We start from the raw sequence: 27424 nt of genomic DNA on the forward strand, positions 1-27424 counted from the left end.
ATTGGTGCAAAATTAATTGTGGTTTTTGCAATTAGTTTTAACCTTTTAAAGCACAATTACTTTTGCACCAACCTAATATATTCTTCCATTTGGTTGGTTGTCTCTTTGTTTTGTCAATAGTTTCTTTTGCTGTGCAGGTTTTTAGTTTGATATAGTTTCATTCATTTATTTTTCCTTTTACTTCTCTTGACTTTGAGGTCAAATTCATAAAATCTCTGAATCCGAGGTCCTTAAATTTAGTATGTATGCTTTTTCCTATGCAATTTATTGTTTCAGGTTTTATGTTTAGGTCTTTGATTGATTTTTCAGTCAATTTTGGTATACGGTGACAGATAGCAGTCTGGTTTCATTATTTTGCACATGACTTTCCAATTTTCCCAGCACCATTTATTAAAGAGGCTTTTTTTTCCTCCGTTGTATGTTTTTGGCTCCTTTGTCAAAAATTATCTGTCATTATATATGTGGGTTTATTTCTGGGTTTCCAATTCTATTCCATTGGTCTATGTGTTTGTTTTTCAGCCAATACCATGCTGTTTTGATTATTGTCACTTTGTAGAATAAATTGAAGTCAGTAGTGTCATACCAGCCTTCTTTTTCTTCTTTTTACTTCTTAGGATTGTTTTGGCTATTTGGGGTCATTTGTGATTCCATACAAATCTGATGATTTCTTGTTTTATTTCTTTAAAATATGCCATTGGGATTTTAATGGATATTGCATTAAATCTGTATATTGCTTTGGGGGATATGGCCATTTTAACTATGTTGATTCTTCCAATCCATGAACACGGAATATTTTTCCATTTTTTGTGTCTTCAATTTCTTTCAATAAATGTCTTACAGTTTTTGGTATATAGGTCCTTCACATCCTTTGTTAAATTTATTCCTAGGTATTTTACTTTATTAGTTACAATTACAAAAAGATTTTTTTTTCATTTCTTTTTCTGGAATTTCATTGTTAGTATATAGGAATGCAATGGGTTTTTATACATTGATTTTTGTATCCTGCAATTTTACTGTATTTGTTTACTGTTTCTAATTTTTTTTTTTTTTTTTTTTTTTTTGGTGGAGTTGTTAGGGTTTTCTGTGTAAAGAATCATGTCATCTGCAAAAAGTAACAATTTAATTTTTTCATTCCCAATTTGGATGGCTTTTGTTTATTTCTGTTACCTGATTGCTCTGGCTAGAACTTCCAATGCTATGTTGAATAGCGGTGGTGATGGGGGCATTCCGTCTTCTTCCTGATTTTAGAGGAAAAGCTTTCAGAGTTTCACCATTAAGTATGATTTTAGCTGAGAGTTTGTCATATATGGCCTTCATTATATTGAGGTACTTTCCTTTTATGCCTATTTTATTGTTTTAATCATGAGTGGCTGTTGTATCTTGTCAAATGCTTTTTCTGCATCTATTGATATAATCATATGAATTTTATCCCTTATTTTGTTTTTTTGGTGTATCACATTGATTAATTTGCATATGTTGAACCATCCTTGTGCTCCTGGGGTGAACCCCACTCTATCGTGATGTATAATCTTTTTAATGCATTGTTGTAATCGATTTGCCAGTATTTTGTTTAGGATATTTGCCTCTGTATTCATCAGAGATATTGGTCTGTAGTTTTCTTTTTTTGTGTTATCTTTACCAGTTTTGGGTAGCAGGGTAATGTTGGCCTCATAAAATCAGTTAGGAAGTATTACCTCTTCTTCAAATTTTTGGAAGAGTTTGAGGAAGACAGGTATTAAATCATCTTTGAATGTTTGGTAGAATTCACTAGTGAAGCCATCTGATCCTAGACATTTGCTTTTAGGGAGGTTTTGGATGATTGTTTCAATTTCCTTACTGTTGAATGGTCTATTTAGATTTTCCAGTTCTTTGTGATTCCACCTTGGAACGTTACATATATTGATATAAATTTCCCTCTTAATACTGCTTTTACAGTATCTCAATTATTTTGATATGATGTGTTTTCATTCTCATTTCTTTTTATGTATCTTTTGATCTGCCCTTTTATTTCTTCTTTGACCCAGTCATTCTTTAGTAGAATGTTGTTTAATCACCACTTATTTGTGGGTTTTTTTCTGCCCCCCCTTTTTTTTTTTTTGCCATTGATCTCTACTTTCAAAGCACTGTGGTTGGAAAATATGCTTGGTATGATTTCAGTCTTCTTAAATTTGTTTAGGTTAGTTTTGTGTCTCAACATGTTGTGTATCCTTAAGAATGTTCTATGTGCACTAGAAAAGAATGTATAGTCTGGTGTTCAAGGATGAAAGGCTCTGTAAAGGTCAATTATGTCCACGTGGTCTAATGTGTCATTTAATGCTGATACTTTGTTTGATTTTCTGTTTGGATGATCTATCTCAAACTGTTAGTTTCCACACTATAATTGTGTTTTTGTCAGTTTCTCATTTTAGTTCAGTTTGTATATATACTTTGGTGTTTCCTGATTGGAAGCATATACAGAGGGCACACAAAAAATATATACACATTTTAAGAAAGGAAAAAGCTATTAAAATTTTAATACTCAATATATACCAATAACAAAAAATGAATACAAGTCACATTTGTCTTCTGCAGTTACACGAGGTGCTCAAAGTGGTTACCATCAGCGTCTAGACACTTCTGATTATGCGAACTACTGCTTGAGCAACGTAGACAAAAGTGTCCACTTGTATACATTTCTTTCGCACCCCAGTTTATTGATAAGTGTTATCTCTTCTTGTTGTATTGTCCCCTTTATCATTATGAGATGTCCATCTTGGTCTCTTTTTACCTTTTTTATCCTGCAGTCAGTTTCATCAGATATAAGTATGACTATACTTACTTTTCTGAGGATGCCATTTGCTTGCAGTATCGTTTTCCTCCCTGTCACTTTGAGTCTATATTTGTCCTTTCAGCTGAGATTGTCTCTTGAATGCAGCATATGCATACATTTTATTTTTTGATCCAATTTGCTACTCTGTGCCCTTTTATTGGTGACTTCAATCCATTTACATTTAGGGTGATTATTGACATATGAGGATTTCCTATAACCATTTTAGTTTTTGTTTTCTGCTAGCTTGGTGTCTCCATTGTTTCTTTGCCTTTGTATTTCTGTTTGTTATTTTTATTTGGTGGTATTCTAAGATTTTTTCCTTTTTCCTTTTTTTTTTTTTTTTTTTAATGTTATGAGTCTCAGTTCTGGATTTCTTTTCAGTTATTTCCATAAGTTTATGTAAAAGAAAGTTTCATATATACAGTAGTTCTTTTTCTTCAGCATGCATCTTATCTCCATTCCCCTTTGCAAATTCAGACTTTTACCTTCTCCCTTTTTATGTTTTTGTTGTCACAAATTATCCCTATTTATACTGTGAGTTGATTTCTGAGTTGCAATAGCCAATTGTCTTCTTCTTCTCTTTTTTCTTCTTTTATGTTTTTATCTTTTTTACCCTTATGTTATGTTTAGTGTATAGTGCCCAATGTATAGGGATTGCCTTTTCCTGCTTCTGTCTGTTAGTAATCTTACACATAATTTTGTGTCCTCTTGTCTTTTTTTCTGGTAGAGTGATCTTCAGTATTTTTTGTAATGCAGGCCTTGTGGTGGAAAATTCCCTCAGCTTCTGTATATCTGGAATGTTCTTTTTATTCCTCCTTTATATCTAAAGAATAACTTTGATGGATTTATTATCCTTGGCTGGTAATTTCTCTCTTTCAATATTTGAATATTTGATTCTACTCTGTCCTGGCTTGTAAAGTTTCTGCTGAGAAATCTGATGATAATCTAATAGGCTTTCCTTTGTAGGTTACCATCTCCTTTACCTTGGCTGCCTTGAGAATTCTTACTTTGTCATTAATTGTTGACAGTTTCAATATAATGTGCCATGGAGAAGGCCTATTATGATTGAGGAAATTAGGTGTTCTGTTTGCTTCTTGGATTTGAGGATCCAGTTCTTTTCATAGCTTTGGGAAGTTCTTGTCAACTATTTGTTTGAATAGGCTCTCTTTCTTTCTCCCTCTCTTCCCCTTCTAACATTACTCTTTCTGATGGAGTTGGATAGTTCTTGTAGAGTTGTTTCATTTCTTTTAACTCTCAAGTCTCTCTCTTCTTCCATCTGCATCATTTGCAGATTTCTATCATCAATAACACCAATTCTTTCCTCCACCTGGTCAGCTCTATTTCAGTTTTTATTTCTTTTATTGAGTTCTTCAGCTCCAGAATTTCTATTTGGTTCTTTTTAAAAATTCCAGTCTCTTTGGTAAGGTATTCATTTTGTTCATTGATTTTATCTCTGAGTTCATTAAACTGTTTATCTGAGATTTTTTGCATCTTGTTGAGTATTTTCAGAAATGCAATCGTGAATTCTCTGAAATCATTTAAGTTACATATTTCCATGTCTTTAAGTTTATTTTCTGGAGATTTTTCATTTTCTTTCTGAGCTGCCTTGTTACCTTGGTTATTCATGGTAAATGATGAATTATTTATCTTCCTGGGAACCTATGGGAATGAATTCTGCAGCTAGTTAATATGAAAAGGTATTTCTTTTCTTATATTTTCCAATAAGTAGTGTTTTATTTTCTGTTGCCCTGTTCTAGCTTCTCATGGTGGAAGATTTCCTGTGGAAGTGGGTCTCTCCGGTGACAAGTTTGCCTCAGTCTTGGGGCACCATCTCCATGGGAGGATGTGGTGGGCAATGGGGTTCTGAGACCCTGAAATCCCTGTGCTGCCCATGCAGCAGATGCAAAACTATGCATCTCAGCAGCTCTGAGTGCCCTCACTGGGATCAGCTGCTAAAGGTGGGGGCAGGGTGGGCTGGGAGAGGTGGCTGATCAGTTTGTCTTTGTTCTCCTCTGAATAATGGCTATTGCCAGACTATGGCTGCTTCACCCCATTTAGTTCCTCCCTTGTCACTGGGATTAGCTGCAGTGTGTGTCTGCTGCTCAGGAACTATCTCTCCAGTTTTTAGGGCTGTAGATAGTCTCCTCTTTCATCCAATACTGGTACCATTTTTTTTTTTCTGGAGCCTGCTGCTAACACTGGGAGGTTGGGAGGAGGCTGCAAGGCTCTGTGGCTTTGTTTTCTGCCTGGCAGTTCGGTCTGTTAGACCAGAGTTGTAGCACTTCTGTGTTAGTCTTTGCCTCCAGTTGTCTCTGCCCCAGTCACTGGGTTCAGCAGTATTATGTCCTGATCACTCAGGCAGGATTGTTCAGGGCCACAGAGAGTGCACCTGTGGTCTCACTCCTCCCTTGTCCCGGGTCTACAGTGAGCTCTGCACTTCTTCCTTCCCCCTTCCCCTCTTAGTCCTGACTTGCGCAGATCTCTCTGATGTGTTTTTGTGTTGTATAGGGAATCCTTTGTTTAATTATAGCTGTTCAACTTGTTGTAACTTCGAGGGGAGAGATCAAAGGGGACCCCTCATGCTGCCATGTTTCTGACATCAACTCTCCATTCACTCTAAACTTCTCAAAGTGTAACCTTCATATCTGCCCTGTCTCAAAAATTCTTTAAATCCTTGAAATCTTATTAAAAGTCACCAGTGACCTCCTAAGTGTCAAATACATAGTTACATATTTTTAAACATTCTCATCTTCCTGTCTCCTCCAAATCCATCCCTGTGCCCCATCCCACTCCCCAGGTTTTGACACATCTCTTTGCTCCCTAATACTTCCTCGACTTTTGTATAGTGTGACTTTGCAAAATTTTGCCCTTGTACAATGAAAAATGGAGAAAATTAAAAAACCTACCTCTTTCTTTTACAATTTTCTAATGCCTTCTTTGAAAAGGTGTTCCAGAAGTTTCTGTTTTTAGCCATATCGTTACTTTTTCTTTTGATGATTTCACAGTTTTAATCACTGCTTTCTATTTGCATGACTCTTTTGCCTGGCTTTCCATGATGATCTTTTTCTCTGACACTTGGCATTCCTAATTACAACCATTTGTGGGAAGATTCTGCCAGGACTCAACACACGTAAACTCATTCCCCCCATAAAACAAAATAAAGAACTAAATCCTTTTTGGGATAACAGGGCCAGGTTCATGATTAGAAGGAATGAGCTGGAAAGAACAGATACGATACAGAGGTCCTGGGACAGTGATGGAGACCTGTGAATATTTCCACAGTACACACAAGAAGAAACTCTGTCCAGGCAATTAATACTTTCAGGGTGTTAAGAAGCAGTCCTGAAGAGAGGCTGACTTGAAGCCTAGATATCAAATAACAGGCTTAGAATTCCCTAACCGTTTGGATTGGGCACACCAGTCCAGGGCACACACAGAGCTGTGAATTGAAGGTCTAAGTGTTTGGAAGACTGTAATGGCATTTTTATATGCCAGATGTTTCACGTTTTGGACAATGGCACCATTATCTTCTCTGTCATAAAGGCTTGAAACCTTGGGGTTACCTCTGATTTTTTGGTTATACTTGACATTCAATAGCCACTGAATGTTAAGGTCAATTATTTCTACCTCCAGACTGTGACCTATATTTCATTCCTGTGTCCCAACCCTAGCTGAGAATTGCATAATCTCTCGCCTAGATCATTGTTGTTATCTCACTACATTAATTTTCTATTGTTGTATAACAATTCGCCACAAGCTTACAACCATTCACATTTACTATCTCCCAGTTCTCTGGGTCCAGACAGCTTAGACAGGTTCTCTGCACAAGTTCTCACAAGGCTGTAATCAAGTAGCTGACTGTGCTGTGTTCTCATCTGGAGGCTTGACTGGGGAAGGATCCATTTCCAGCTTCACTCATTTTTTTGGCAGGTTTCATTTCCTTTTTGCTATAGAACTGAGGGCCTAGTTTCTATCTGGCTTGCGACTGGAGACTACCCTAACTCTAGTTCATGGAGGTCTTGCACAGTTTCTTCCATATGGATTTTCCCAATGTGGTCATTGACTTCATTAAGCCAGCAAGGAGAGTCTTTATAATGTAATGTAATCATGACTGTGACATCCCATCATCTTTATTTTATTCTATTGGTTAGATGTAAATCCTAGGTCCCATGCAGGTAAAGAGGAGAGGATTATACAGGGCCATGAACAACAGGAGGTAGGGATAATGAGGGACCACCTGAGATGCTATCCACCACATTCTCTCAGTGTACTAGTTTATATTTCATGTACCTATTAGAATAATATTTGTAGATTTAAGTGTATTATTTAAATTACAAACATAATTAAACAAGAGTTAAGAATAGTTGGGGAAGGTGTGTATGTATCTGTTTATGTAATCTCTTTACTATTATAATCGAAAGTTAATAGATACTGTCTAAAATATTATAAGTGAGTCTTGGGAGCATTTGAGATCTTGCTCCCCAGCACATGCTGACAGGTTGGCTCAAATAAACTCATAAAAATCTCAAAAAATAAAATAAAATAAGAGAGCCTTAACAGAGAAATATAGCTCCTTATTTAGTGATTTTAGGCATAAATACCACAAGAACTGAAAACACAAATGATTAAAAGTGTTACTGTGGAAAGTAAGACTGGGAGTCAGGAGGTATAGACAGGGATTTTCATTGTAAATTCTTCATCACCTCTTGATTTTTTTATAGCCATGAACATACATCATGATGATAAAACTTTAAACATATATTAAAATATATTCCTTTGCTTAACTTAATCTGATCTTATCACCATTTTTGAAAAAATTTTTCCAGTGACCCCTCATGATTTATTTATTTATTAATAAATAGGGATTATTTAAGCAAGCTGAATTATGTCTAAGATTTTACTTTTAATATTTAAACAAATATTCAAAAAATACATTGGAAAATCGAATTCTAGGGTTTGAGGACTTTTATTTCAACTACCAAACATATGTATGAATCTCATCTATACCATTCCTACTAAAGGATTGGGAATCCATCCTCTGCTAAAATATTTGGTCAGCTCTGACAATAGGGTATCCATGACCACAAATGCAGTTCCTATTCAAAAAATATTAAAACATTCTTTATGGTCTCACAAGCAACTATTTATTAAGTAGCTATAATGTTCCAGGTACCCTGAAAGATTCAGAAAATACACAGATGAATTATAAACTATCCTATTTTTTAAAAAACTATTTTAAAATGAGGTATCTGTCGTCTCATATTTACCAGTTTGTTCTGCCTCTCCTCTCTAGACTGACACAGTAGATTATAGTAGCTTTGAGTTTGGGACTTGGAACCAAGGAGGTATGTTTCAATCCCACCTCTGTTGTCAGTAGTTTTGTGAACTTGTACAGATGACTATAAAATGGTGATGATAATAGCTATCATTTTGGGCTATGATGAAGTGATAGTGCATGGGCAAAAGTGTTTAACACTGTATTTGACACAGGAACTTTAAATGTTAGTCTTTGCAGTAGTAACAACAATACATAGTGATTTAACTTTTTATTAACTGAAGACAATTGAATCACAGTTTCCAGGTCCTTCATATATTTATTACTCTCCTGGGCATAATTTCCTGCTTGTCAATGAGCCTCTTCTTACTTTGCTGAACACAGTATTCCCTATGTAGTTTGACTAAAGCCAAATTGAACAGAATTAGTTTTCTCCTTTGGTGTAGATTTCTACTTCTATCAATACAAAGAACAACATTAATTTCTTTGGGAGGCTCATTCTACTGAGACTGAAATGTGAAAAAGCTTAAAGTCATCTCTCTGTGGGCTGCTCTTTAGTTGAGTTGCACATTCAGATTGCATCCTGTGCTTGTTCTTCTAGTAGAAGCCTGGGACCTTTTTCTCCCCAAAGATACCATCTTCCTGCCTTGTGTTACAAATTTCTGAGATTAGTACAGATGCATCTTTTCATCCAATGTATTTCTCAAGCATATCAATGTTTGTCACTGGTGAACATGAGAAGAAAGCCAGCTAAATGGCTTGCCAATTGCTATGAAATGAGGCTGAAGACAAGACTCCAGAGCCATTTGTGAATGCTTGAGATAAGTTTACTTCATTGAGCATTAGGAACATAAACAGAATCAGGCCTTTAAGAATCTGTTGACACAAATGATGTGCAGAATGATACAGTATCCGTGAGGAGGTTTCCAAACACATGCTAATTGCAAACTTCTCTTTTTACCATTGCTTGATCATAGATAGCATAAATCATATAATGGTCCGTAATAAAATATTAAAGCATTTCTTAAGAATAAATAAAAAATTTCATCAGTTCAATTCATTCAGCATACTTCAAGTGAGTCTAAATTGGTACACATAATAGGGTTTGTATTAAACAAAATCAGATTAACTATAGTGAAGACTATTACATGTAGAATCAAGTTGGTTTATTCAGGTGGATTAGGAATTTAAAGACTTCTCATTCTTTAACATAAATTCCAAAGATTCCTGGGTAGTTTATGAGAGGCCTTTCATGTTGATGAATTGTGAACTTCCCTGACTCAATTGTTCTCAACTGGGGGTCATTTTGCTCCCCAGAAGACATTTGTCAATCTCTGAAGACATTTTTAGTTGTTACAGCTGGGAGGATGCTTCTAGAGGGTAACAATGCTGCTAAACTTCCCACAGCGCACACAACAGCCCCCTAAAACAAACATAAAAATTATCTAACAGAATGTCAGTAGTGCTGAGGGTAAGAACCCTGGATCAATTCCATAAGTCCAAAACTTTTGGAAGTTGCAATGGGTCTGTTTTCACTGGTATTTCCTTTATTTCCACTTCTGCTTCTCTCAACCCCTTATGATTACTCCCTTAAGTTCTGGTTCTTTCCCATCATTTTTGTTCTTAAGATTTTTTTTCTTTTTCATCCTTGGCAAAACCTGACCAAGATATATAACGCTTTTTTTAAAAAAATATTTTAATAGAGGCAAAGTATGAGAAATATCATGACATAGAACACTTGGTGATAATCAGTAGCATTCTGGGTTATTATGAAACCAACATTTAAATCCCGAGTTAGGGAGGATCTTTCCGATGAATACCAGAATTTGAAAGAATTTCAGATAGTCAAAAGTATTCAGGTCAGCTCTTATGTTGAAGTGGCAGTATGTTAACAGAGATGCTTAACTTAGTTAATTGATGGGATGTATGGTTTACTCTCAATAATTTGTCTTACGTGGGTATAAAATACTGAGAGATTTAATGCAAAATAGTAGTTCAGGGCGACATTCTTTGTACTACTTCATCGTACCTTTTATAGTGGTTTGTACAAGTAGATTCTCAGAGTGGCTGATAGTGGAAACAGCTGTGTAGTTCGGGCATAAACTATTGACTGAAATGCCACAGAATCTCTGAATTATGTGTTTGTGATGCATGCCCTCCATGATTTCCCCATGGAGGCAGAGCTGAAATGAGCTGTTGGAAGATAGAAGACCATCTAGGATTCCCTCGCCAGAGTTCTTTATCACAATATTTTTAGTGTAGGTCTTATAGGAATCCCCTGCTTTTCTTTTTTTTATCACAATACTTTTCTGGCTAAAGCTGTAACAAGATTTAGATAATTTGATTTCAAAAATATTATTTAGAGAACTGGAAATTTTCTTGAATCTTTTCTCCATTCTTTTATCTCTCAGAAAAGTTAATATTTAAATAACCTGGCTTTGTAGATAATTATTAGGTTGGTGCAAAAGTAATTGTGGTTTAAAAGGTGGTTTAAAAACTGCAATTACTTTTGCACCAGCCTAATAAATAAGTAAACTGCCTGCAAACGCCTTGTGTTCCTGAGGTTTTTCCTGAGCCTCTACTATTTTTCTTTTTTTGAAAAATACTAAGTGCTTTAGGTTAATAAGAAATAAAAGCTGTTTTTGACTCTAAGAGTAAAGACAACCCCGAAACTTTTAAGATAATTAAAACACAGGTACACCAACACTTATAAATAAATAAAACCTATACTATGAATTAATTATAAATTCTAAGTGAAAAAGAGCATGGAATTGAGAAGGAATAGGGTAATTTTCTTTTTAACTTTTTAAAGGATTTTTGTTAAAATATAGCTAACGTACAATATTATATTAGTTCCAGGTATACACCATAGTTACTCAACATTTATATACCTAAAGAAGTGACCACTATGGTAAGTCCAGCAACCATCTGACACCATACGACACAATCACAATATTATTGACTATATTTCCTGAGTTGTATATTACATCCCCAAGACTTGTTTTATACCTGCAAATTTGAACCTCTTATTCCCCTTTAACTTTGTCCCCTAATTTAAAATTTTTCAATTACAGTTGACATTCAATATTATTTTATATTAATTTTAGGTTACAGCATATAGTAAGACATTTATATAATTTAAGAGGTGATCCCCCTGACTAGTCTAGTAACCACCTGACACTATACATAGTTATTACCAAATTGTTGACTATATTCTCTATGTTTTCCTTTATACCTCCATGACTATTTTGTAACCACCAATTTGTATTTCTTAATTCCTACACTTTTTTCACCCTGCCCCCAACCTTCCTCCCATTGAATCACCCCAATAAATCTAGTACCCATTTGACACCATACATAGTCATTACAATATAATTGACTATATTCCTTATGCTATACCCTACATCCCCATGACTACTATGTAACTGCCAATTAATCCTTTCCCCTTTTTCACCTACCCCCAAACACCCTCCATCTGGCAACCATCAAAGTGTTCTCTGTGAGTTTGTTTCTGTTTCCTTTGTTTATTTTCTGCTTTGGGTTCCACTTATATATTAAATCATATGACATTTGTCTTTCTCTGTCTGACTTACTACACTCAATACCCACTAGGTCCATCTACGTTGTTGCAGATGTCAAGATTTCATTCTTTTTTATGACTGGGTAATATTTCACTGTATATGTGTATCTCCTCTTCTTTATCCATTCATCCATTCAGGGACAACTGGGTGGCCTTCATATCTTGGCTATTGCAAATAATGCTGGAATGAATATATGGAGGTACACGTCCCCTTAAAGCAGCATTTTGGATTTCTTCATATAAATACCGACAAGTGAGATTACTAGGTCCTCTTGGTCCCTTGTTGCAGGTTTTGTTTTAAAGTCTATTTTGTCTGGTATAAGTATTGCTACCCCATTTTTTTTTTTTTAATTTCCATTTTCATGAAATATATTTTTCCATTTCTTTACTTTCAGTCTCTCTGTGTCTTTAGATCTTTGCTGTGAGTCTCTTGTAGGCAGCATATGTATGGGTCTTGTTTTCTCATCTATTCAGCCACCCTATGTCTTTTTGATTAGAGCATTTAATCCATTTACATTTAAAGTAATTATTGATAGATATGTAGTTATTGCCATTTTATTATTTATATTTTTGATCTTTTATTTTATTTTTTTCATCTTAAAGCAGTTTCTCTAAGATTCCTTGTAATACTTGTTTGTTGGTGATGAACTCCTTTAGCTTTTTCTTGTCTGAGAATCTCTTTATCTGTCTTTTGGTTCTAAACGATAGCTCTGCTGGGTAGAGTAATCTTGGTTGTAAGTCCTTGCTTCTCATCACTTTGAATATTTTCTGCCAATCCCTTCTGGGCTGCAAAGGTCTGTTGAAAAATCAGCTGATAGTCTCACGCCCCCCCCCCCCCTTGTAGGTAACTAACTGCTTTTGTCTTTCTGCTTTTAAGATTCTTTCTTTGTCTTTAACCTTTGACATTTTAATTATGATGTAGCTTGGTGTGGGCCTCTCTGGGTTCATCTCAGCACTACCTGGACTTGACTCTTCATTTCCTTAACCAGTTTTGGGAAGTTTTCCATCATTATTTCTTCAAATAGGTTTTCAATTCCTAGCTCTCTCTCTTCTCCTTCTGGTACTCCTATGATGTGAATGTTTGTACACTTGAGGTTGTCCCAGAGACCCCTTCAGCTGTCCTCATTTTTTTAGATTCTTTTTTCTTTTTGCTATTCTGATTGGGTGTTTTCTATCTTATCTCCTAAATCACTAATTGGATCCACTGTTTCACCTAATCTACTGTTGATTCCCTCTAATGTAACCTTCATTTCCATTATTGTATTCTTTATTTCTTACTGGTTCTTTTTTATGTTTTCTATCTCCACTTTTTATATTTTCTATCTCTTTGTGGAAGTTCTCCCTGAGATCACTGAGCATCCTTATAACCAATTTTGAACTCTGTGTCTGGTAGATGGCTTGGCTCCATTTTGTCTCGTACTTTTCCTGGAGCTTTGTTTTCTTCTTTTATTTGGGATGCGTCTTTGTCTCCCCATTTTGTCTGCATCCCACTGCTTTTTTTTTTTATGTATTAAGTAGGACTACTATGCCTCCTGATCTTAGTAGAGTGGCCTTAAATAGTAGGGGTCCTGGGGGGCCCAGTGGTGCAGTCTTCCTGCTCACTAGAGCTGGGTGTTTCAGGTGTGTCCCTTGTGGGGGTTGTGTACCCTCCTGTTGTAGTTGAGCCTTGGTTGCTGTTTTCATGCCAGTGGGAGAGATTGACCCTAAAGTTGATTGATGGTGAGGACTGGCTGTGACTACAGTGGAGGAGCTGTGAGGCAGGGGCTGACTCTACAGAGCTGGATTTACTCTAATGGGGCTCTGGTGCCTTCCCAGTCTGCCCTTTGGGCATGTTGTCCTTTAAGGTGGTCAGGTGATGCTCTGTTCCAGTGCAAAGCTGGCCACTGGACCTGCCAGCTCTGGGGCCTCCTGGGAGGGGACCCATTGCAGGCCAAGTTCAGCTGCAGTCTGTGCCCTGCTGGGGCCACCTGGCATGAGCCACAAAGCAATCTTCAGATGGCTGCCACTGTGCTTAGAGGTGCCTTGAGAGTCTAAGCCATGAGCCGAGGCCAGCTGTTTGTAGTGCCGGCCTTAGGGTTCCTCAGCCAGAGGAATGGGACACACTGAAGCCAGATGCTGCTTGTTTGGGTTTTGTGAACTTTTGAGAGATTTTTAAAAATTCTGCAGCATGATCCAAGGTAGGCCATTTATATGGAAAAGGCACTGGAAGTGGCTTGGGATGCCTGAAAGTTGGGTGAGGTGTGGTTTCAAGGAATCATTAGGGCAGGGAAGAGCAAAGGTGATAGGCAGTTTGATGGAGACTCAGATATGGTGACTGCCTGTGTCTGCACGTAGGGAGGGGGAGGGAGTGCTTAACAAATAAACAATGGCTTCCACTAGCTCTTCCATCCAGGAGAAAGCTATCCCTCCAGCCCTCACCCTAAAGCTAGACAATTCAGTTCCTCTATGTATGTCCCTGGCACCTCTCAAGCTGCTGCCCCAGTGCTGGAGCTCAGAGTGAGTGAGTAGGTCCAAGTAGGTGACAGCAGCAAGTAGTTCGCAGGACCGTTAAAAGGAGTGCATGGGAGTGCAGCCGCCCTCCCTCTCATTCAGCTACAATCTCCACTGGTTTTCACAGCCAGAAGTTATAGGGACTTCTCTCCCTTGCACTGAAACCCTGCGCTGGGGTGGGGCTGGGACCCCTTGCTCCTCAGGCGGGGACTTCCACAGCTGAGATATCCCTCTGGATTTTTAATGGTCACATACTGGTGTGGGACCAGCCTGTTCTGCGTCTCTGCCCCTCCTGCCATTCTGGAGGTGGCTTCTTCTGTATGTCCTTAGTGGTAGGACTTTGGTTCAGCTAGACTTCAGGAGATTCTCAATGATGGCTGTTTTGTGGTTTAGTTGTAATTTTGATGTGGTTGTGAGAGGAGGTGAGCACAACATTTACCTCTTCTGCCATCCTGACTCAATAGGGAAATCTCAATAGGGTAATTTTCTTAACACGTTGCGTACGGATCACGAGAATCTTCATTTTTTTCTGAACCATGCATTAAGGATGGATAACGAGAATGCTCGGTTTTACTGTTGACTCTTTTTACTTTGCATATTTTATTGAATTATTTGTAGAATAATTATTTATAGAATAATTTATAGAATAATTTATTTGTAGAATCTATTATTTATAGAAAAATAATAAATGACATAGAAGCATTTACGCTTTAAAGAGAAGAGTGCATTTTAAAGTAGTTTCTTTTAAAAACCTGCCAGAACAGAGGGGTATGAGGGATTTAAACCCCGCCGTACGCAACGTGTTAATAAAAAAAAAATGTTTTAGGGTGAATTTTGAAGCAAAACTTGAAAAAAGAATTGTTCGAAAGAGAGTAGTTCTTGCAATATTTTCTTTTTTCATGACTATTTTAGTTCAGAAAATTTTGAACAGGCATAAAAGTAGAGAAAAGTCTATAACAAGCTCCCAATTACCCATCACCTGGATTGAATAATTATCAACAGTCTGCCATTGTTGCATCACCTGTCTCATGTTGTTGTTGATGCTGTTGGGGACAAATTTAAAATAAATTTCAGATTTCACATCAGTTTGCTCCTACATATCTAAGTATGAATCTCTAATAAACATGGACATTTTAATTCATTCAATAATTCCATTACCAAACTAACAAAATTACTAATATTGATCTGTATCATCTAATACCTATACCATATTCAAATTTCACTGATTACCTTCAAAGCCTACAGTGATAGCTATGTCATAATTGAATCCAAAGTCCACACATTGCATTTGGTTTTTAAGTCTCTTAAGGGAACATTTTCTTTGATTAATTTTTAGCCTTATTTTCAAGGTTGAAAATCTATGCAAAATGCCTAATCCTTTTCTCATTCTGTTTTAATCAGCTATGCTATGTGGGGAGGGAGAAGGGAGTCATTTGTTATCCCAACAAAAATCTATAAATATTTGAATCTGCTCCAGATATTTTTTATTTCAAGACCTGCCACTTTGGTGAACTTGACATGTGTGAAGTACATTATGGAATCTAGGAATAATCAGTTACTTAAAATATTCCTTAGGGCCTGAGTCTTGGATAGGTCTGCCACGAACCCTGTTCGGAAACTATTGTCATGCCATTTTGTTCATGTCTGTAACTTCACTCCATCATAGATAAACCACTATTACTAACATGTATTAAGCAGTCATGCAGGCCTCACACACCTGGTCTACAAATGGGGACACATAGCGAAGCAAAACACATTTTAAATAAAGCAGTATGCCTAGAACTCTTACCTTTCTGGGGAAAAGCAGTTAAAATATTTTAGTCATGAAACCTTTGCATGAGGATATCTAATTTTACAATAGCTGAAGTCAGAAACGAATACCTGCTTCTTCCCACAATGTGGTATTGGTTTCCTAAGATATAGGAGCAATCACAATGTGTTGCAATGATGCAAGATTTTAGGAGCTTCAGAATCGAATTTTGAGATGTAAAGGAGACACAGTCATGGAAATAAATATCTTTTTTTAAAAGCTGCTTCCAAAGATACTAGTTTCTTAAACTAATACTTAAGAGAAGTCATTATTAAGTATAATGGTTACAAACAGGCTTTGTAAATGACTATTTTTAATTACAGTATATAAACAACCCCATCGCTCAAGAAACTATGAACATAGAGTCAATAGCAGGATTATTTGAGGGTTCAGCAGACATATCTTCTGACCTGTACTCAATTGCTTCAGTTATGTATAACAGTCATCCACATAATAATTTTCCTGCGAGGAATAGAGCTGAAGACCGGCATTTAACAGTTGGTAGGTACAAATTTTATGTTGTAAGAAGTGTATTTAAATCACCAGTACTAGTTAGCACAAATATGAACCTTAGCTTGGAGTTCAACCAAATTATTAATGGTACATGGGCTGAGTCAATTTTTTTCTTCTTTAACTGGCAGATAACCTTATGCAGCAAATGGAAATGCCACACAGGCGGGAGCTGGCCCCTCCTAACCCATTTGACCTTCCTCCTAGAGAAAGTAGCACCCCAGAGTCTGTGGCCAAGCTGCATAGACAATCAGTTATTACAGTTGCCAAAGCAGGTGTGATGGGAAGGGATTAACATATCTTCAAATCATTTACAGGCCTCACACTCTCTGCAGCTTTTGACTAATAGGTTTTTAAATGTCACTAAAGGTAAATAGGTCAGAAAGTTACAACTCTAGTGCATGCGGTGATAAACAGGTGTAGGTGACCGCAATGACGTGGTGATGTCATTAGTGTGTACACTTACTCTTCAGGGTCAATGTATCTTATTGTTTCTAAAAGGAGAATGTCACACATAGCAAATTAAAAATACTTGGTTAGACAACACATTGAAATTATCTCTCTGGTTTTTCTGAAATGCTAAGTGAGAGGAATATTTTTCCTTGCATTTTCTCTGTTTTGGTATTTGTCCCATTCTAACTTATAAGTGTTATGTTATTATTATTATTATTTTTTGATAGTAGACACTCAGTCAAAAGTATCACATTACATTCAGTATATGTTTATTTCATTTCCTGGTGTATTTTTGCTATGCGAAGAAGACTGGGGCAACATTACAAATCAAAAGGCTCACAGTTTCTGATACAGATGTTTCCTAAAACACTTCAAGTTTGGCTGGATTGCTGATTAACATTGTTGGAAGCACAAATTCTAAATAAATAAAAAAATCTAAGATTATTGGAAATCCTTGTTGAGGCAGATTTATATATGAGTTATCCAAATATGTTTTCTTTAACATATTATTGGGTTTAGTGAAGGTATGGTGAATTTAGAGTCTCATTTCTATAACTTGAACATTGTAATCTTGCATTGACTTACCACATTTCAATTTTATATTAGTACCTAGTCGGTCTCTTTAGAAAAATATTCCTAGCCAGACACTTTTAGAAAGTTATGTTTTCACCAAACACTAATCTCCTGTTCCAGGATAGTATATACTAACTAGCAAAACTATATGAGGAGCACAAAATGTTTACGGAGGTTGTTGGGCGAGTATTCAGCATATTTATTATTAAGTATACATCTACCTTTCATATAAGAGTGCTTGGAGATATTAATGAATAATGTGAAGTCAGGTTTAAGATTTCACTGTGTGAGCAAAAATAATTTTGATCATGAAGTCAAACACCTTTTTTTTTTTTTAACTGATTTCATATAGGAACTACATGGAATCACTATATCACTGACATTGCTGCTGAACAGCTGTCTTACGTTATCAGGAGACTTGTACCTTTCACTGAGCACATGATTAGTGTATCTGCTTTCACCATCATGGGAGAAGGACCACCAACGGTTCTCAATGTTAGGACACTTGAGCAAGGTAAGAATGTATTTCCTTTGTAATAATTACCTGCAAGTATTGCTCTTGCACATTATAATACTTTTTCTTTTCACTCATATTAATTGTTCATTCTTCTTTTCAAGTGCCAAGCTCCATTCAAATTATAAACTATAAAAATATTAGTTCTTCATCTATTTTGTTATATTGGGATCCTCCAGAATATCCCAATGGAAAAATAACTCATTATACAATTTATGCAATGGAACTGGATACAAACAGAGCATTTCAGATGACTACTTTAGATAACAGCCTTCTCATAACAGGTAGAAAAAAGTTGTTGTTGTTGTTGTTGTTGTTTTAACATTCCTATTCTGATGGAAAATATGCAGCTCTCTATGCCTTAATCCTTGCAGGACACATGCTTCATCATTCCAGATTTTGTGTTATGCTGCCATGGATATCTTGAAAAATATGTGAAGAAATTATTTAATAAAATGTGTTTTCCTTTATATTTGTTTACAAAGTAAAATAATCACATCATAAATATCATAGGAGTATACTTAACCCGGGGAATTTTATGTCTGGTATACTGAAATAACTCAGTATTGAAGGCTTAAATGAATGAATGTGAAAATCAGCTGAAGTGAATCAGCTGGCATGGTGTTTGTGCCAAGTCAACTAACTATACGCCTTGCACGTGCCAAAAATTATTTTTCAGCCTCAAATTATTGCCTTAATATTTTAGGAAAACGCTAAAGCATCATCAACATGGAAGAACCCATAAACCCAAAGAATTTGGGAGATTGGTATTATAAGGAAGCTGACGTGGGGAGCCAGTCTCCCAAATGAATTGTTTTCACTACGCCTATGCCAAATGGCACTAATCCAAGAGTGTTATTTTAAGGATTTTAAACAAATTGTCTGTTGTCCTTATAGGGTTAAAGAAATACACAAAATATAAAATGAGAGTGGCTGCCTCAACCCAAGTTGGAGAAAGTTCTTTGTCTGAAGAAAATGACATCTTTGTGAGAACTCCAGAAGATGGTAAGACTATCAGGTGCAGTTTTAATAAAAAGAAACAAGTGGTGTTGCATGTTTATTGCCCCCTACCTCATGCTGCCCTTATAGTCTGAAGCAATAAGCATGAAAAAAAATACTTGCATTTAAGTCTTTCTTTTCTTTTTTCAGAACCAGAATCCTCACCTCAAGATGTTAAAGTTATTGATGTTACTGCAAGTGAAATAAGTTTGAAGTGGTTACCACCTGAGAAACCCAATGGGATTATTGTTGCTTATGAAGTTCTCTATAAAAATGTAGATACCTTATTTATGAAGAACACCTCAACAACAAACATAATTTTAAGGGACTTGAAACCTTACACTCTCTATAGCATTTCTGTGAGGTCATATACCAGATTGGGTCATGGCAATCAGTTATCTTCTTTACTCTCTGTAAGGACTTCTGAGACTGGTAAGTTGTTTGTTGTTGTTGTTCTTTAATACATGGTAATGAAGTAAACATGGCTGACAGTTGCCATATTTTATATTTTACTTAACCTAAAACCTCTCATTATTCCATTTTGTGTAATCCAGGAATGTACTTGCTTTTTCCGGTAAAAGTGTGGGAAAAGCCTTGCTGTGCAAAATTTTCAAAGTACATATAAGGGAACTCCAAAATAAAAATAAGTGAATTTTTCAAATGAAAGACCTGAAGAACCATAGATTTTTTTTAATGTATCTGTAAACTTGAGATTCAATAACTATTTATTTTCAAATTAGGTAAAAGCAGAGACATACTCCTAAGAATAGATTCCTATATTCTAATGAGGTATGTGCATAGGTAGAAGTTTGGAGTGGGAGCTCAGAAAGGGCATGTCGGAGCCTATGGAGGAAACAGCATTTCACCTGGATCTTAAGGAGTCAGGTAGAATCAGCAGGAGGACCTTACAGAGATTGTTGGGTGTGTGGGGAGGGGATATTCAATGTAAAGAAAATAACGCAAGAAACGAGTTACTTGGGTTCAGTTTCAGTGATGCAAGAGCAAACAGCCCAAGGCAAGACATTTTACATAATGATCTTAGTTTATTGTTTATATTATGTTTCTAATCATATATTAGAACATCTCTTAGGCCAACTATATGCCGAGAGTTAAGAACTAAACTTACAGTTACTCTTTGACCTCTACATTTAAAAAAAATAAATATTTGTTGGCTAGCAACTGGCTGAACCATATGGAATTGCTATTCCTATAGGTGATAATGGCCAAGTATCAGAAACTTCCTATGGCTCAGCCAGATCCCATATGTGAGGGCCCGTCACTGACCTTGAAGATCTAGGAATCTAGTAAAGCAGCTTGCCCTTGAGCAAAGGTATCGTCTTAGGACTCGTCACAGAAATTAATAAAATGAAATGACACAAAAATGCCCATAGAGAAAGGCATTGGTTGTAATTTCAGGAATGAGAGAATGATGAAATGAGCATTTTCTTTTGAGTTATCCCTTAAAGTGAAACTTAATTGATATTAAACTATATAGTGTCATGTTTCATTGCTTTTATAGATATTGTACTTAAATAATTATTTTTGTGGAAAATATCTGCTCTTTACCTGACCTAGTTGTATTTTATAATGGGTCAAGGAAAGAAACAAGCATATTTTAAGCACCTGCAATGTGCCATGGGCTGTGCTACTGGCTTTGACAAAAATTGCCTTTTGAATTCTAGAATAAAACATTGAGGTATTATTATCTTCATTTCCTAATGAAACCTGAAATCTGAGAGGTTCATCCTTTCAACAAATATTTACAATATGTCGAGCCCTACTGGAAATATAGCATATTGTAGAAGAAAATGAATTTCCACCTGTCTAAAGTTAGTATTAATTGGTGGGTGTTTAATTGCTTAAGGTCATCCAGTTGGTAAGTGATAAAGCTGGAACTGGAATCCAAGACCATCTGACTGTAATGCATACTTCCTTTTAAAATACAGGCTTTTCTGGAAACCATCAATAAAGCTGGTCAATTATAAAATATATCTAGGATCTTTCTGTTCATTGTTTCAGTGATATTTTTCTGGTTTGGGCTCTGCACAGAATGATCAAGGAGAGTAAGAACTTTCAAAGGTCCTATTGTGATATTAAATAATCACTGTACTCATTAATGCTTATCAAATGTTTCACTACTCAAGTGGTCAGAGCATCAAGAACCCTTAATCTTTTATTTTTCTTTTATTTTTTTAGATTTTTTATTTATCTTATTTTTTATTGGGGAAGAGTAACAGGACTTTATTGGGGAACAGTGTGTATTTCCAGGACTTTTTTCCAAGTCGGCTGTTGTCCTTTCAATCTTAGTTATGGAGGGTGCCGTTCAGCTTCAAGTTGTCCTTTCAGTCTTAGTTGTGGAGGGCACAGCTCAGCTCCAGGTCCAGTTGCCGTTTTCTAGTTGCAGGGGGCACAGCCCACCATCCCTTGTGGGAGTCGAACCGGCAACCTTGTGGTTGAGAGGACACATTCCAACCAATTGAGCCATCCTGGAGCTCAGTGGCAGCTCAGCTCAAGGTGCCATGTTGAATCTTAGTTGCAGGGAGTGGAGCCCACCATCCCTTGCAGGACTTGAGGAGTTGAACCAGCAACCTTGTGGTTGAGAGCCCACTGGCCCATGTGGGAATCGAACCGGCAGCCTTTGGAGTTAGGAGCATGGAGCTCTAACCGCCTGAGCCACCTGGCTGGCCCCAAGAACCCTTAATCTTAATGGCTATCTACAAAACAATCATCTTTTGTTTGCTAATTATTGCATACATGCAATAATTAATATTAAAAAAATAAATTTGAGTTTTATTTCATTATTTATTGTATGAGCTTAATTCTAAGGTAGGGATAATAAACCTTTGGTGCATTTAAGAATTTAACTTGAAATATAATTTAAAGTGAGAATTTTAGTTTTGGAAGGTGTTTTATTTTGTAGATGAGGAGACCTAGGAATAGTTGAATAAAATGACTCAAAAATCATAGTAGGTGAGAAATAATGTGGGGACTTGAAAGAAAGTTTCCTGACCATTCACGGCTCCTGAGCTAGTGAAAGAAATAAAAAGGAGGGGTGGGGAAACAACTTATGCCAGGGTTCACTAGCTCACACATTTGGGAGAGTATAATTGGGTCATGTTTACACTAGACACTTCAGAAGCAAAAGAGGCCTAATAATAGGTCATAGGGTTCAATGCTCATATTTCTAATTTCCAGCTCTCTGTCCTAAATTAGGTTTCAAGGTCTGTGCTTTCTCCATCTCGATAGACATGGTGGGCAATAGAATCTACATAAGCGAATTTTCCTAGATCACATTTGCTACTGTTGAGCCACAAATTTAGCTCTTTTTTTTTTTTTTTTTTCAAAAGAGGAAGCTAGAATGTCAAGTAGAGTATCAAGGTGTTACTTGAAGCAGGATGTGATCAAGAACTACTATCTCTTCCCAGGGCTCAATATTATTAAATACAGTAAATTCATCTTCTATTCTTATATAAAAAAACAAGAGCCCACTTTTCAATATGTTTCATGATAAATTGATAATTGTGCTAACTCAGTAATGTGTTAATGCTGCTGGTTGCAAATAGGAGTAAATTATTTGTTCAAATGTTTTATTTTGACTGGGGAATAAGAGTTTACTGTACTCTTGTGTTCAAGAAGGAAAGTTCAATACAGGAGTGATTGTGTGTGTATGTGTGTGTGTGTATGTGTGTGTGTGTGTGTTTGCTTTAAGTATAGAATGTGCAGTTGGCAAATAAATTTAAGATTCGTTTATATTTTCTCATACTTAAGGTATAATAATCACATAAAAACTTTAAGTTCTCATACAAATTACCCTTTGGTGATTTATATATATTCTTTTACCCTTTTAAGACATAATTTTCTTTACAGTAAGCCTTTAACCAAATGCCTATAATAAGTCTGATTTGGGGCAACAACCACTAGCAGATAGTAACTTTGATGTTAACCAAAATTTTGTGTAGGATTCTATAAATTTATATTAATTAATAACATTTCTTAATTTATCTACATAACATTAAAACTATGTATGCCAAACAACAACCTTTTGGCATACTCATGGTAACTTCCTATATCCTATTTTAGTGTCATTATGAATGAAATTATTTATTTTTAGTTTTTACATAGATTTAGCTTATTCCAAATAACTATAATAATTACTTTTATTCCCTATTGAATTATCTATTTTACAATACTTCTACAATTGGAAACACTATGCTATTTTAGAAAACTATAAGTGCATAATCACTTTCCAAAATCAGTTAATTATCAAGTTGGTCTTGCTTTATTTTCCCTGAAGACCCTAAGTATAAATGAAATAAAAATGCAAAGCTATCAGCCTGGGTCAGGGATGTATTTATATCCTGACTACTGTTGATAGGCAGGCAACTCCATAGGGGCAATTTCAAAATTAGAAGTTAAACTGTGTTATAAAATTCAAGCATAGCATCACCAGTTCCTTTTTGCCTTACAACTAAAGAGATATTCAATTCAATGTCACTTATTTTCCTTAGCTGTGAGTTTCTCTCTTGTTTTTAATATATTCTATATCGTGTTGAACATAGTTATTCATTCACTGAAGAGATTTTTATGGATTTCATATCAGGTACTATCATTCTAGTAGGCACTGTGGATACAACAGTAAATAAGGCAAAATTCCTACTTCTGGGCACTTAAAATTCTAGAAGGCCCACAGAAGATAAGCCAGCACACAAGTAATATATATGATGTTTAGTAGCGGTAAATTCTATGAAGAAAAATATATGAGGGAAAAAAGAGAGTTATAACTGGTGAGCAGCTGTTTGAGATAGAGGACGGAGAAAAGGACTCTCTTAGGGCATTTATATATGCCCAGGGGTATTAAAATAAATGGGATTAAATTAGATGAGGATAAGGAAAAAAAGTGTTTCAGAAAGAGGAATGGCAATTGCCAAGTTCCTGAAGTGAGAAGACATTTTATTTAGTTGAGGAAGAACAGAGCGTTTCTGTCATGCACGCAGTATTTTTTATGGGGAGTGAATTAGATGAGAAGAGACAGATAGAGGTGGACCATGCAGATCTTTGGGTGCCCATGTAAGAAGTTTGGAGTATAATTTTAATGAGAAGCTATTAGAGAATTATGAGACACGAACATGGTACGATTTGCAGTTTAGAAGACTGCTGCTGAATATGTTAGGTTTGGGAGTAAAGAGATAAATCAAAGTTAACTACTAGGTTTTTGGTCTGAGTAGTCTGGGTGAATATATGGTGCCATTTACTGAGATGGGGAAGCTGGGGAAGAGATCAGTTTGGAGGAATTCAGGAGTTTTGTTTTGAACATGTTTGACTTGTTCAAGTGCCTGTCATGAAGGCAGTTGGTTATATGTTTGAAAGTCATGGAAAGGATCCAGGGTTGAATACATGATTTGGAGGCATTGCCATATCTCTGATGTTTAAAATCAAGGGATGAGATGAAGTCACATCAAGGTGAGTGTAGTAGAGATGAAAAGAAGCTTACAAATATGTTCTGGGGCAATATGACCTTGGGAAGTCAAGGAGGAGCCAGTCAAGTACCAAGCAGAGATGGACAGTGAGGTAGGAAGAAAATCAAGAGAAGATCATGTTTTGGAAGGCAAGTGAATGAAGATTTTTCAAGTAGAAAGAATTTATTTCCTATGTCAAATGCTGCTGACAGTGAAGTAAGATGGGGGAGTACAATTGATTCATAGTTTGCCAAGATGGAGGTCTTTGATAACTTCACAACAGTAGGTTTCATGGAAAAAAATAAGGGGGGAAAATTCCTAACTGAAGCAAATTAAGAAAGGGTGATAGGTAATAAAATGGAGGAAATGAGTAAAGGCAAATTGTGAAGAATTTTGATATAAAGTGGAGAATCAAATAGAGCAAAGGTTGAAAGGGCAAGTAGAATCAAGAATCCTTTTTATTGTACTCTGATGGGTACAATGTGTGTGTGCTCACATGTTTACAATGATAGAAATAATTCAATAAAGAAAGAAAACCAATAATCTGGCAGAGAGGGAATAGCTTCGAGTCTAAAGCATTTGAGTAGACAGATGGAATGGAATCCAGGACAGAAGTGGAGGGCGAGGTCTTGGAAAGGAGTAAGGAGAGAAGGCAATTGAAGGAAAATTGGTGGTAAAAAGATAATGTCATTTTCTTCTGAATGTTTTTATTTTTTCAGTGAGATGACAGGCAAGTTTATCAGCTTTGAGTGAGGAGAGGGAAGATATTGGATGTTTGTTGATAGAGAAGATGGTGAAAATATACACAGCAGAGTGGGAGACTGAATTAACTAAACGATGTATAAGCTGCCTGGCAGTGGAAAAAATTCATTTGAGATTTGAGGTTATAAATTTAAATGAGGCTAGTCAGCACGGAGTGGTGTTTTATTCATACATTTTCAGCTGTTACATTACTGATGTGGAGCCAGCCCTGACTTTGGTTTAAGCCAAATTGGAGTTTTTCCAGGAAAGTAAGGGAGGAAAAAAAGAAAGTTAATGGAGATTGCTAGGGAGTGATTTTTAGTGGCAGACTGTGAACTCTGATCTGAGTAAGTAGGGAGATGAGGATGTAAGGTAGGTGATGGATAGTGAAGATTTGATGACTGTAAAATAATTGTTGGATTGGCAGTACAAGAGTCAGTAAGCTGGAAAGATAGGAGGTGGTTGCCAAAGAGAGGACTACTGACAATTACTGGTAATGACAAGGTCTTGGGTGTTGCCATGAAAGCTAGTGGTTAAGGTGAGGTGAAATGGCTAGAGGAAAACACTATTGGAATTATGGAGATCAAGGAATACATAGAATACGTCGGAAATTGAACTGATCATTTGCATCAATGTCAACATCTCTTAAGAGTGGTAAAGAGAGTCAGTCATCCAGGTGATAAAATTTTTAAGACGTTTGGAGAAGTGGCAGAGATTCACCTAGATGAGTGTTTTAGGAAAGAAGTTCTTTAAGAAGAAAAGATCTGAATATGACAAAGAAGAGCAATACATAAACCACTGAACTCCCAGGGCCTGTGGTGATAGGGAATATGGAGAAAAACAAATGGCAACCTGTTACACAGGAGAGCAAAGATGTAGTGTTCTCAGCAAGTCCAAAATTTCGCTGAGAGACTGAAGGTTAACAAAGCATTCAGAGTAGTTGTTGAGGATTTTTCTCAATTTAATGGGTTGGCTTGGGAAAATATTAGAAAAGATTTTGGCTGTCTGGGTTATATTGCTATATATTGCTACATCAAACTATGAACTGATTTGCAATCCTTCTCAAAGTTTTGGAACTATCAGAATTCCTATGTCAGTTTTTCCTATTAAGTCTGCCTTAGATGCAATGCACTTTATAGCAGGTAACGGTTGGGGGGCAGGAGCAGGGTAGCTGCATTTTCAAGACTTCTGAATTTTATTTCTCTAGTTTACTAAAATTTTTAGTAGCAGTTTTTATGTCCATTGTATTTAGAAAACTAATGAGAAAATGTTCAGGTTTTTTCCTTTGAAAGGAAAGAACCTAATAGCAAGATTCTATTAGGCAATAATATTTACATATTGAATTTATGTTGTTTAATCCCCTAATTACCTCTTACTGTGATTGTTCTATGCAGGCAATGTTTAAACCATTATCTTTGCAACTGTGGTCTTTATCTCCAGTAAATATTCCTCTGCCTAAAGTGCATTATTTACAATTTCATTTATTGAGGTTGTATTGATGGCATTCTCTCTGTTTTTGATTGTCTGAATATGTTTTTATTTTGCTCTTACTAATATTTCTGGGTATAGAATTACAGTTATTTTTCAATTAGTATGAATTGTCAATCTAATTGCCATTCCTATATAGATGATCTTTCTTCTTTTTGATTCTATTAAGATCTCTGTTTTGTGTTCTATACACAATGATGTGTATAAATATGATTTTTAAAAATATTTCCTGCTTGGGATTTATTGGAATGCCTTGATCTGAAGTTTGATATCTTTCAACAGTTTTGAAAAGTCTTAGCCATTATTCTTTCAAATATTACTTCTTCCTTATTCTATTATCTTAGACACCCTCTGTGTCTAACTGCAAGTTATATTTTTGATATTTTCTTTCTTTGAGCTACATTCTTGATAATTTCTTCATTACTATCATCCTTTTCACTAAATTTCTCTCTATCTTTATCTAATCTGATTTTTTTTGTACATTGAGAGAATTTTAATTTCAATTATTTTGTTTTTCTGTTCTAGAAGGCTTATCGGGGTCTCTTTCAAACCTGCTTGGTTATTTATATTATTTTTATCTAAAGAACTCTTTGTTCTTTTTTTGAATATGTTTTATTTCTTGAAATATATCAAACGTTCATATTTTATTCTTTAATAAATTCAAAAGCTGAAGTCTTTTGAAGAAGTCTGACTGTATGCGTGTGTGTGTGTGTGTGTGTGTGTGTG

At 35.9% G+C, this 27424-nt stretch overlaps 1 protein-coding gene across 3 annotated transcripts in view; it reads left to right on the forward strand.

Moving 5' to 3' along the window:
• Positions 1–27424, forward strand: part of PTPRQ (protein tyrosine phosphatase receptor type Q) — a 241992-nt gene that overhangs the window by 68333 nt on the left and 146235 nt on the right. For all 3 annotated transcript variants that reach the window (XM_088800966.1, XM_074325366.2, XM_074325367.2), the window contains 5 exons: positions 16288–16465; positions 17853–18014; positions 18119–18298; positions 18912–19019; positions 19164–19445. In XM_088800966.1, the coding sequence (XP_088657092.1) occupies positions 16288–16465; positions 17853–18014; positions 18119–18298; positions 18912–19019; positions 19164–19445 (910 nt within the window). The remainder of the gene's footprint in view (positions 1–16287; positions 16466–17852; positions 18015–18118; positions 18299–18911; positions 19020–19163; positions 19446–27424) is intronic.

This window comes from Rhinolophus sinicus, chromosome 1, assembly GCF_057876585.1.
Source record: "Rhinolophus sinicus isolate RSI-liver-muscle chromosome 1, RSI-T2T, whole genome shotgun sequence".
NCBI lineage: Eukaryota > Metazoa > Chordata > Mammalia > Chiroptera > Rhinolophidae > Rhinolophus > Rhinolophus sinicus.